The 12,864-nt window shown below is 39.4% G+C and overlaps 1 protein-coding gene across 2 annotated transcripts in view; it reads left to right on the top strand.

Annotated features, from left to right (window-relative positions):
• Positions 1-12,864, top strand: part of HECW1 (HECT, C2 and WW domain containing E3 ubiquitin protein ligase 1) — a 512,769-nt gene that overhangs the window by 254,235 nt on the left and 245,670 nt on the right. For both annotated transcript variants that reach the window (XM_066342679.1, XM_066342680.1), the window contains one exon: positions 4,314-4,483. In XM_066342679.1, the coding sequence (XP_066198776.1) occupies positions 4,314-4,483 (170 nt within the window). The remainder of the gene's footprint in view (positions 1-4,313; positions 4,484-12,864) is intronic.

Raw genomic sequence — 12,864 nt, 5'->3', positions numbered from 1 at the left:
TCTGACTTTGTATAGTAGGCACAAAATGCAATATACATATCATGTATTATAGAATCCTACACGTGAAACAATATAATTTTTTTTTATAATAATTTTATTTTTTTAATGGGGTGACATCAATAAATCAGGATACATATATTCAAAGATAACAAGTCCAGGTTATCTTGTCGTTCAATTATGTTGCATACCCACCACCCAAAGTCAGATTGTCCTCTGTCACCTTCTATCTTGTTTTCTTTGTTCCCCTCCCCACCCCCTTTCCCTCTCCCATTCCCCCCTCCCCCCCCATAACCACCACACTCTTATCAATGTCTCTTAGTTTCACTATTATGTCCCACCTACGTATGGAATAATACAGTTCCTGGTTTTTTCTGATTTACTTATTTCACTTCGTATCATGTTATCAAGATCCCACCATTTTGCTGTAAATGTTCCGATGTCATCATTTCTTATGGCTGAGTAGTATTCCATAGTGTATATGTGCCACATCTTCTTTATCCAGTCATCTATTGATGGGCTTTTTGGTTGTTTCCATGTCCTGGCCACTGTGAACAATGCTGCAATAAACATGGGGCTGCATGTGTCTTTACGTATCAATGTTTCTGAGTTTTGGGGGTATATACCCAATAGAGGGATTGCTGGGTCATAAGGTAGTTCTATTTTCAGTTTTTTGAGGAACCACCATACTTTCTTCCATAATGGTTGTACTACTTTACATTCCCACCAACAGTGTATGAGGGTTCCTTTTTCTCCACAGCCTCTCCAACATTTGCTATTACCTGTCTTGCTAATAACAGCTAATCGAACGGGTGTGAGGTGGTATCTCATTGCCATTTTGATTTGCATTTCTCTAATAGCTAAAGAAGATGAGCATCTTTTCATATATCTGTTGGCCATTTGTATTTCTTCCTGGGAGAAGTGTCTATTCATATCCTCTTCCCATTTTTTTATTGGATTGTTTGTTTGTTTGTTGTTGAGTTTTATGAGTTCTTTGTATATTTTGGATATTAGGCCCTTATCTGAGCTGTTGTTTGAAAATATCATTTCCCATTTAGTTGGCTTTCTGTTTATTTTGTTATCAGTTTCTCTTGCTGACCAAAAACTTCTTAGTCTGATGTAGTCCCATTCATTAATTTTTGCCTTCACTAAACAATATAATTTTATTACCCAATGTCACCCCAATAAATTTAATTTTTAAAAAGGGAAGAAAAAAATTTTGGGGGCCCTGGCCGATTGTCTCAGTAGTAGAGTGTCGGCCCGGCTTGTGGAAGTCCCAGGTTTGTTCTGGGTCAGGGCACACAGGAGAAGCAACCATTTGCTTCTCCACCCCACCCCCTTCTCTCTCTCTCTCTCTTCCTCCTCTCCTGCAGCCCTGGCTCAATTGAAGTGAGTTGGCCCTGGGTATTGAGGATGACTCCATGGCCTTGCTTTAGGTTCCCAGTTGCTGAGCAATGGAGCAGCAGCCTCAGATGGGCACAGCATTGCCCTGTAGGAAGCTTGCTGGGTGGATCCTGGTTGAGGCACATGTGGGAGTCTGTCTCTGCCTCCCCACCTCTCACTTAATAATAAAAATATTTTTTAAGCTTATTCAGGGAGAAATAAAATAATGAAGGTAAAAAATTCAGTGATCATTAAACAAAAGCCATATATACTTCAGAATTTAACCTATGCTAAAATTGGCATTTTTATTTAATGGGCATATAACATATTGGTTAACTGCACAGACTTGGGAATCAAAGAGACAGGTTCCAATTTCATTTCTGATATTGGCCAGGTCTTACAACCTTATCAAGTCACTTAACTCATAAGCCTCAATTTTCTCTTCCTCAAATTAGTAATATAATACCTGCCTTATATTACTTATAATTACTTATAGAGTTTATGGTTAAAATTAAATGAGATAATGTATTGTAATGTCATAGAATAGGTCCCAGAATTTAGTGACTATTCAATACATGGTAGGCAGTAGTGGTGGACCTGATAGAGGTGATGGTAGTTATATTATTTATGATGAATAGATCTGTATGTCTGTCACATTTTGGGACAGGGGTCGCAACACCCCCCAAGATTTGATGATTTAATGATTTGATGATATCATCATTTATTGCATTGATTTATTTCATTGAAAGGATACAAAGCAAAATAACCAAAGAGAAACAGTGCCTGTGGTGAAATCTGGAGGAAATCAGTGTCAAGTTTCCATGTATTCTCTCCCAGTGCAGTGACACAAAATGCACTTAATTTCCCCAGCAACAAGTTGTGGCAATACATATAAAATGTTGTTCACCAGATAATCTTATTACAGACTCAGTGCCAAGGTTTTTATTGGGGTCTGGTCACATAGGCACCTCTGCTTAACACATACCAAAATTCTAGCCTTCCAGAAGGAAAAGAGGTGTTTAGCATTAACCATATATTTCACACACACTGTTTAGGCACAATGAGGCGCTCTTATCAGTTCTGAGGTTTGAGAGCCCTCCAGAGATCCAAATTCCCAAATACTAGCTAAGAGCCAAACTTCTAAATAGGCCTTTCTAAAGAAAAAAGTCCCAGGCTGCTATGTTCTCTTTTCTGCACATATTTCTTTGGTTTCATTTTGCAAATTTCTGTGATGATTTTTGTACTCTCCTTTTTTCACCTCACGATAATCTATGAAAGATTATGAAATATATGAAAGATTATTTTTATTATGAAAATAACTGTGAATCAACTCAAAATAACTAAGTGAATTTATATGAAACATCTGTACTTTTTCATCAATAACAAAGGTTTGGGGGAAGGGAGTAAAAAGAGACAGCTATACAGTGACAGAAAATTATTTGACTTTAGGTGATAGGTATACAACATAATCAACATTCAAATGCTATAAAAATGTTTATCTAAAATCTATGTATTCTTATTAATCAATGTCACCCTCTTAAATTTCATTTTCTAAAAAAAATTTTAAAAAATTACTCAAACTCCTCACAACTTACACTATAATTGGAAATAAATCCAATGTGTACCTTTACCTCAGTTTCTTTCATTTATTTATTTATGGATAGGAATCATTTTGAGGTGAAGATACTTCAATAATAGAAATTTTTATGTTTTTGATATTATAAATATATTTCCAATAAATATAAAATGATTTTAAATTATTACAGAATAATTATAATTACAAACCATTATTACAAATGATTTTGTTCTCTGCCTCCCTCTCTCTCTGTCTCTAGCATGAAATTGTAAAGATCAGACAATTTCTTTAAATGGAACAGTTCAGTTTTCAAAGCCTTGTCTTCCCTGTCAGCATGGTTATTCAAAACTCTCTTTACTGATATGCACTTGCTTCCATAGAGGCCGTGGTTTCTGTTTTTCATTCTTCCACTATCTGTGCTTTGTGCTCTTTTAGCCCTCTTCTTTTTCTTTATTTTTTCTCGTTCTCTATTATTTAATGAAGACCATATTGAAGACCATATTTATTGTTTGATTACAACCTTGTTTTTTTATATCTCCGCTTAGCAGAATTTTCACCTATACCCATCATATTTTCAGAGTTGCTCAGTGTCCACCCAAGATGGACTTCAGACCCTCATCCAACCCCATTATCTTAGCCTGTCCAAAGACTACTTAAGTCCAGCCCAGTAAGTGCCAATGGTCCTGTCTTTAAAAAGCATAGTGAGGCCCTGGCTGGTTGGCTCAGTGGTAGAGCGTCGGCCTGGTGTGCAGAAGTCCCGGGTTTGATTCCCAGCCAGGGCACACAGGAGAAGCGCCCATCTGCTTCTCCACCCCTCCCCCTCTCCTTCCTCTCTGTCTCTCTCTTCCCCTCCCACAGCAGAGGCTCCATTGGAGCAAAGATGGCCTGGGCGCTGGGGATGGCTCCTTGGCCTCTGCCCCAGGCGCTAGAGTGGCTCTGGTCGCAACAGAGTGACGCCCTGGAGGGGCAGAGCATCGCCCCCTGGTGGGCAGAGCGTCGCCCCTGGTGAGCGTGCCGGGTGGATCCCGGTCGGGCGCATGCGGGAGTTTGTCTGACTGTCTCTCCCCGTTTCCAGCTTCAAAAAAAAAAAAGAAAGAAAAAAAGAAAAGCATAGTGACCACAATACCAGTTATATTATATAGATTTATTATAAGAATTTCTCACCAAAGTTATTTAATACATGCCAGTAAATGTTTCACATACTGGGTTCTTTAGACATATCAGCCCATATTTGTAGTGAGGTGGGAATAGTCTAAAGAATAAAGGATTTTTTAATATTTTAGGTAGATACTTCTCCTTATAAAAGGCCTGATATGATCTTCAACCTTACTAAAGCACAATATTATTTATTTTATAGATTTCCAGGCCATGGGGTTGAAGAAAGGGATGTTTTTCAACCCAGATCCTTACTTGAAGATTTCCATTCAGCCTGGGAAGCACAGCATCTTCCCTGCCCTCCCTCATCATGGACAGGAGAGAAGATCTAAGATCATAGACAACACCGTGAACCCCATCTGGCAGGCTGAGGTGAGTGCCATGGGCCCTGGAAAGCAGCCTAAGTGACCAAATGAAATGAATGAACATGAAACATCTCCTTTTCTGTTTCCTCCTTTCTCAGAGTCCCAAACTCTGCTGCTAAATTTATGGCTCTCTTGGTCTTTAAAGAGAGCCATATTCTCTATGGGTGGCAACCTTTAGGCTTCTTGATATAGTCCTTCAAGGCAGTACCAGGAAACTATTCATTGCAGCTACACTCAATAGCTGAATAGTATTCTCTTAATTTTATTCTAAACCTGCATCTGAAAGCAGAACAGCTTCTCCCTCTGCCTTTGTGTAGGAGAAAGAAGTGTTTTGAAAATTCTCACACTCATTATGCATGTGGTCCGTAAGCAAGTATGCCAAATTTTAAATGTGTCTCTCTGAACTACTGCCAGAGATGCTAAACCTGCCAGGTTCTTAGACAAGTAAATCAATAAGCCTAGAATAACCCTGTCATCACATATTATTTGACTTAAATAGACAGGAAGCTTAATTGTTCATTCCATCTTCCTGGTTTTGCACAGTACTAGGCAACTTGCTAGAGTATTGAATACAGTGATACCTCGGTTCTCGAACATAATTCTTTCCGGGAGAACGGTCGAGAACCAAATTGTTCGAGAACCGAAACAATGAAACCCATAGGAAATAATGGAAACTGGATTAATTTGTTCCAAGCCCCAAAAATATGCCTATTTACTGGTGCTTTCTCACAAATAACGACTTCATTGATGCTGTCACCTGCTAACTCTTTTTCTTTAATGAAAATAAGAAGCAGCTTCTCCATTTCCTCCATTATCTGAGGCCTTTGCTTTGTTAACAATGTAACACCTTTGGCAACATTGGCAGCCTTTATAACAGCTTTATTCTTAAGGAAAGTTGAGATAGTAGATCTTGGCATGCCATACTCAGCAGACAGATCTGAAACACGTGTGCCCTGTTCATATTTGGCAATGATTTCTTTTTTCAGCTCAATCGTTGTTCTCACAGCTTTCCGCTTACCTTTGTCTGCATTACCACTTCTGGCTTCCTTTGGACCCATGTCTAAGGGTTAAATTCAGTGTACAAAGCGTGCACAAAGCGTGAGTCTCTCCACAAAGCATGAGTCTCACCACAAAGCGTGAGTCTCACCACAAAGCGTGACTCTCACCACAAAGCATGACTCTCTCCACAAAAACGTGATTCTCTCTCTCCACAAAGCGTGACAAAGCGTGACTCACACTGATGACGCAGGCAAGGCGCGCTCGGCCGAATGAACGCCTTTCGGCTCAACTCGGCTAATCTCGGACGTTCGAGTTCCAAATATTTGTTCGGATTCCAAGACAAAATTTTCTCGAATTTCCTGGTCGAATACCGATTTGGTCGAAAGTCAAGGCGTTCGAGAACCGAGGTATCACTGTAGTTTGCTTTATCAAATGAAGACCCTTCTCCACTCCTAAATGTGTCTCCTCCACAACCAAGAGCTAGAATGCTTCTCAAGGAAGCCACATGTCAGTCTCAGCCTCACAGTGAATAAGTCCTGTTCTTGAAAACTAGCAGAAAGTTGTCATAACATATTTGGCTGCTTAGTTGATTTGCTTTAGCTTGAATATATAACCTGCAAACTGTGAGGGTCAGGGAGAAGGGAGGCTTAGGATATGAGCATGGTAACAGTCTAATGTAGTAAACATGCTGCTTTGTAGTCATGCAAACCTTGGCTCAGATCCCAGATTGGCCAATTACTAGTTGAGTAACTTTGAGAAGTCAGATGTCTTGAATCTGAGCCTCAGGTTTTCTTGATTAGGCTGTTACTGATGGAAACGTACTACTTCTACTGAAGACATTTGCTTTGGATAGGATTCCTCCCTTTCTTCTTCAAAGCATATTATCTGATATAGAACCTTCAAGCATCCTTAATTAAATATTTGGAATCAACAGTTTTTTATTGTCTCAAATTATACTCTACTTCCTAGGTTTTATTAACCCTGACCCAGAAGAAGCAATATTAGAGCTTTTAAGTGTATATAAGGGAAATGCAGTTATACTTAAATTTCCTACTATAGCCAAACAACACTGCCTGCTGCAACAAAGGTCAAAATTATGACAGGTGCTGGTGCAAAAGGTGAGGTTTATTTAGGTGCTTAACCTGGGAGAATGGTGAACTCCTGTCTCAAAAACCATTCATTGCCTTCCACTTTAAAGCCCATGGTTCTTATAAGGATCAGGAGGGGAGGGTTGTGGGGTTTTTTTCATATCCCATTATCTTGCTATGTTTGGGAGGCCTGGGGCACTATCTATTCGTCTTTCTAGCTTTTGGAGGTTTGGACCTTTTCCATTCATGTTTCTAGCTTTTGGAACATTTATTGTCAGGATATCCCCCTGCAGTCATCTTGGTCAATGGGGGAAACTTCCTTGTCTGTCTTGGTTACCAATGGATTCTAAAGCACAGATAATACCATTAGCATGAAATAGTAAATCATAAATTATTTGTACCTTCAGTCCTGGCTATTCTCACCAATTATTTCTGTACTACTCACTGCATAATTGAGGATAATACAAGATGGCACCGGAATTTATAGTACATGAAATAAAAAGGCTTGTCTCTTATGAAGAATTATTTAGAGCAACTTGTTCTAAGGTAGTTAGTCAAAAAGTTATTTTGTCTCAGAAAACAATTGTAAAATTCTGTACCATCAGAATGTTTTTTACCTCCTCTATTCTATCCAGATTGCTATGGTTAAAGTTGGTGTTCTAAATAAGTTTCATCACATGACTCCCTGATCTGGTTCAGATTTCTCAAGTTAAACAGAGAGAACTGGCTAAGCTATGATTTTAACCAAGGTTTGTGTGATTACAAAGCTATTATTTCAGCTACTAAATTATAGTACAGTGCCCAGTGTCCAAATGTGGAAGTTGTGACTCCTGTGCAGAGTGCTCAGTGATTTCTGTGACCTGGCATTGCTCTCCACTTGTGTCAGTTGGGGACGCATTTGGCTCTGCCATAGAGGAATTCTGGCCAACTGTGATGTTTCTCACAAACAAGAAATTCAGAAGGGGTTGGGTCAAGCAATGGAGCTGCTGAGTGCAGCCACCAAGGACCCATGCTCTCTGAGTCTTCCTAATACACAGTAACAGATGGCTGTCATCTTTCTGCCATAATGCCTCAAACCTAAGTTCCAGGCATTAAGAAAACAAAATCTGAGATGACATCAGAGTAATGGCGGGGTAGGAAGCGATACCGATAAATCTCCCCCAAAACTCAACAAGATCTTCAACCAGAAACAGAAAAACCTATACTTGGAGCTTCCAGATGCTTCGCAATACACCCAAAGGTATGATTGAGTGAAAAATTGGCTAAATATATAACCAAACCCCGAAGGAAATAGGGAGTAAGAAATGCTCCGCCTTCCTCACTAACCTAAACAGGGCGGCTTTCTCTGGTAACTGTGAATATAGAAACTGAGGCGGGCAAAGGGGGTGAATACAAACGGCCGAACCAGGCTGTGGCACGGAGATCCAAGCCGAGGAAAATCTGATCCTGTGGCAACCCGGGCAATACAAGCTAACACTCGCGCCAAACCCAAAGAAAGAAAGACAAGCGGCATGGCCATTTTACCCGGTCTCCTGGTTGGTGCGCAGTTAGTGGGCGAGAGATTTCTTCCTAGGCCCCGGGAGTCAGTGCCCGTGTTGCCCCACGGAGAGGCAGGGTCAGAGGCCTTTCAGTGGGCCGAGGGCAGAGTCTCTGGGCAGCCCCAGTGCCCTGGGAAAGCCACGCACGGGAGGGAGTGAGAACTAATTCCAATGGTGGAGATTTTCCTTGCCGAGGGTGTTTCACTCAGAGGGAAAGCGGCCGGCCTCATATCCTGGTTTGCGCGCGCAATAAGGAGTGAGCGATTCCTCCGAGTGCCTCGGCAGTGCGCGCCCGTGTTATCGCACAGAGGAGCAGAGTCAGGGGCCTTTGTGTGGGCCAAAGCGGAATCTCGGGCCGCCCCAGCGCCTTGCAAAAGCCGCGCACGGGGACAGAGCGAGACTCAATTCCAACGCTGCAACTTTTCCCTGCGGTCGGGGGGTTTCACTCAGAGCGTGAGACTGCTGGCCGGATATCCTGGTCTGCGCGCGCAGCCAGTGAGTGAGAGTTTCCTCCAAGCGCCCCGGAAGTGGGCACCCGCTTGTGTTACCGGACAGAGTGACAGAGCCAGAGGTCTGTGAGTGGGTGGAAAGCCCGCCTGATTATGCTAGCAGCTCTGACTGACTGAGCCTTACCCAGAGCCCTGTGCTGAGTGGAAATAGAGTGGGGAGTTGCCAGCTCTTTGAGCCTCTTACTATCCAGGCAGAGGCAGCAGCAACCCCATAGCTGGATTATCAGGCTACTAATTGAGGAAGGAAAGACTAGGAGAAAGGCTCCAGGAACACGGACTCTCTCACTGTCGGAGCCTATAAATGCTAATAGCCTCGACTGCCAACGAGACTAAAGCACAATACATGACATTGCCATAGAGACTTATCAACTGCAAACCTCCACCTGAGCGTGGCAAAGGGGCAAAACCCGGGGTACAGAGTCACTGACCAGGAAGAGGGAGAGAAAAGAAAAAGCAAGAAGATAACCTCTCAAAATCAAGAATAATCTGCAGACTTTATAACCTATCCCATTTTATTATATTTGTTCGTTTGTTTCTCTTATCTTCATTCTTGATACTTTTTTTATTTCCTCCTCCAATTTGGCCGATTAACTCTCTACCGGTCTTACTCTCTCCTCTCCTTGAACTACACTACCCATAAGTGTTACATCTCCCATTATCTTTTCTCTTCTCTTCCTTTCTCTCTATGAGGGTTGCACTCCAAAACCCTTAACTCTCTCTCTCTCTCTCTCTCCTTTCTTTTTTCTTCTTTTAGTGGTTCCCTCTTTTTTTCTCTCTCTCTCTTTCTTTTCTCCCTCTATATTAGTTTCTTCCTTTTTCCTTTACATCTCCTCTCATTCAAAACTCAATAACAAACAAATTATCTTATCTGGGACTCAAACTTATGTTTGTGGCATTTTGGGGGGTTTTTACTTCACCTTTTTAACTCACTAGCAGTGCTCCCATCCCTGGCTCTCCATATTATCTACTTCTTGTTCCACTAAATACAATAGTAATTTTTTAATTTGTCCCCCCATTTTTCCGTTTTCCTCTTAATCCTCTCATCATAACTCTTAGACAACCAACACCTAAAAGCAAATCATTTTATTCTTGACCCAAATTTTTTCCTTATTTGCTTTTTGTGGGTCCATACGCTCTTTTTTTCTTTTTTCTTTCTTTTTTTTTTTTTTTTTGCCCCTTTATTACTTTTCCCCAATTCAGGCCCTCCATCACAGGCATTGTTTGTTATAATTCACAGTCCACCACAAGATTTTATCAAGAAAGAGGGGAGAGGAGAGGAGAGGAAAAAAGGAGGGGGGGAATAATTTTCTTTTCTTTTTTTTTTTTTTTTAAATTTTTATTTTATTTTATTTTTCTTTATTTCATTATTAATTTTTTTTTTAAAAAAACAACTCTTTTCGATTTTTTTTTATTATTTTTTTAAACTTTTTATTCTTTATTAAATCTCATTAATACTATCAACAAAACCACCCTCAGATGCCATTAAGGAAGAGAAAATCGAATATCATGGATACAAAAGAAAGAGAGGTAACACAGCTAGATGAGGAAAAATCTATGGAGAAAAAATTTAATATATTGGAAACCTTGGAGCTAAATGACAGAGAATTCAAGATAGAAATCCTAAAAATCCTCCGAGATATACAAGAAAACACAGAAAGGCAATTTAGGGAGCTCAGAAAACAACTCAATGAACACAAAGAATATATGTCCAAGGAAAATGAAACTATAAAAACAAATCAAACAGAGATGAAAAACTCAATTCACGAGCTGAAAAACGAAGTAACAAGCTTAGCTAATAGAACAGGTCAGATAGAAGAGAGGATTAGTGAAATAGAAGACAAGCAACTTGAGGCACAACAGAGAGAAGAAGAAAGAGACTCAAAAATTAAAAAAAATGAGATAGCCCTACAAGAATTATCTGACTCCATCAAAAAGAATAACATAAGAATAATAGGTATATCAGAGGGAGAAGAGAGAGAAAATGGAATGGAGAACATACTCAAACAAATAATAGATGAGAACTTCCCAAGCCTGTGGAAAGAACTAAAGCCTCAAGTTCAAGAAGCAAACAGAACTCCAAGTTTTCTTAACCCCAACAAACCTACTCCAAGGCATATCATAATGAAATTGACACAAACCAACAGCAAAGAAAAAATTCTCAAGGCAGCCAGGGAAAAGAAGAATACAACATATAAAGGAAGGCCCATTAGATTATCATCAGATTTCTCAGCAGAAACTCTACAAGCTAGAAGAGAGTGGACCCCAATATTTAAAGTCCTGAAAGAGAGGAACTTTCAGCCATGAATACTATACCCATCAAAGCTATCCTTCAAATATGAAGGAGAAATAAAAACATTCACAGATACAGAAAAGATGAGGGAATTTATCATCAGAAAACCCCCACTCCAGGAATTATTAAAGGGGGTTCTCCAATCAGATACAAAGAACAAAAACAAACAGAGCCACAAGTAAAAGCTCCAAGAAGAACACAATAAAACCAAATTAAAACTGTGACAACAACAAAAAGAAAGAGGGGGAGAAGATGGAGATTAACAGTAGCAAAGGACGATGGAGTGCAAAAGTACTCACAAAATAGTTTGCTACAATGAACAGGGTAGGGACCCTTTTCATTACTCAAAGGTAACCACCATTGAAAAAACCACCACAGAAGCACATGAGATAAAAAAGATAGCAACAGAGGAAAGATGTATGGAATACAACCAAATAAAAACAAAAGATAGAAAAACAAAAGAGAAGGATCAAACAAGACACAAAACTAACAGAAAGCAAGATATAAAACGGCAATAGGGAACTCACAAGTATCAATAATTACACTAAATGTAAACGGATTAAACTCACCAATAAAAAGGCACAGAGTAGCAGAATGGATTAAAAAAGAAAATCCAACTGTATGCTGCCTACAGGAAACTCATCTAAGTAACAAGGATAAAAACAAATTCAAAGTGAAAGGCTGGAAAACAATACTCCAAGCAAATAACATCTAAAAAAAAGCAGGTGTAGCAATACTCATATCGGATAATGCTGACTACAAGACAGGAAAAGTACTCAGAGACAAAAATGGCCATTTCATAATGGCTAAGGGGACACTGAATCAAGAAGACATAACAATTCTTAATATATATGCACCAAACCAAGGAGCACCAAAATATATAAGACAGCTACTTATTGATCTTAAAACAAAAACTGACAAAAACACAATCATACTTGGAGACCTCAATACACCGCTGACGGCTCTAGATCGGTCATCCAAACAGAGAATCAACAAAGACATAGTGGCCTTAAACAAAACACTAGAGCACCTGGATATGATAGACATCTACAGGACATTTCATCCCAAAGTGACTGAGTATACATTTTTCTCCAGTGTACATGGATCATTCTCAAGAATTTACCATATGTTGGGCCACAAAAACAACATCAGCAAATTCAGAAAAATTGAAGTTGTACCAAGCATATTTTCTGATCATAAAGCCTTGAAACTAGAATTCAACTGCAAAAAAGAGGAAAAAAATCCCACAAAAATGTGGAAACTAAACAACATACTTTTAAAAAATGAATGGGTCAAAGAAGAAATAAGTGCAGAGATCAAAAGATATATACAGACTAATGAAAATGACAATACGACATATCAGAATCTATGGGATGCAGCAAAAGCAGTGATAAGAGGGAAGTTCATATCACTTCAGGCATATATGAACAAACAAGAGAGAGCCCAAGTGAACCACTTAACTTCCCATCTTAAGGAACTAGAAAAAGAAGAACAAAGACAACCCAAAACCAGCCGAAGAAAGGAGATAATAAAAATCAGAGCAGAAATAAATGAATTAGAGAACAGAAAAACTATAGAAAAAATTAATAGAACAAGGAGCTGGTTCTTTGAAAAGATCAACAAAATTGACAAACCCTTGGCAAGACATACCAAGGAAAAAAGAGAAAGAACTCATATAAACAAAATCCAAAATGAAAGAGGAGAAATCACCACGGACACCGTAGATATACAAAGAATTATTGTAGAATACTATGAAAAACTTTATGCTACTAAATTCAACAACCTAGAAGAAATGGATAAATTCCTAGAAAAATACAACCTTCCTAAACTGAGTCAAGAAGAAGCAGAAAGCCTAAACAGACCTATCAGTAGAGAAGAAATAGAAAAAAACATTAAAAACCTCCCCAAAAATAAAAGTCCAGGCCCTGATGGCTATACCAGCGAATTTTATCAAACATTCAAAG

This window comes from Saccopteryx leptura, chromosome 6 (assembly GCF_036850995.1).
Source record: "Saccopteryx leptura isolate mSacLep1 chromosome 6, mSacLep1_pri_phased_curated, whole genome shotgun sequence".
In the NCBI taxonomy this organism is placed as follows: domain Eukaryota; kingdom Metazoa; phylum Chordata; class Mammalia; order Chiroptera; family Emballonuridae; genus Saccopteryx; species Saccopteryx leptura.
The sequence above is the reverse complement of the archived record's forward strand: the minus strand, read 5'-3'. Positions and strand labels throughout refer to the sequence as shown.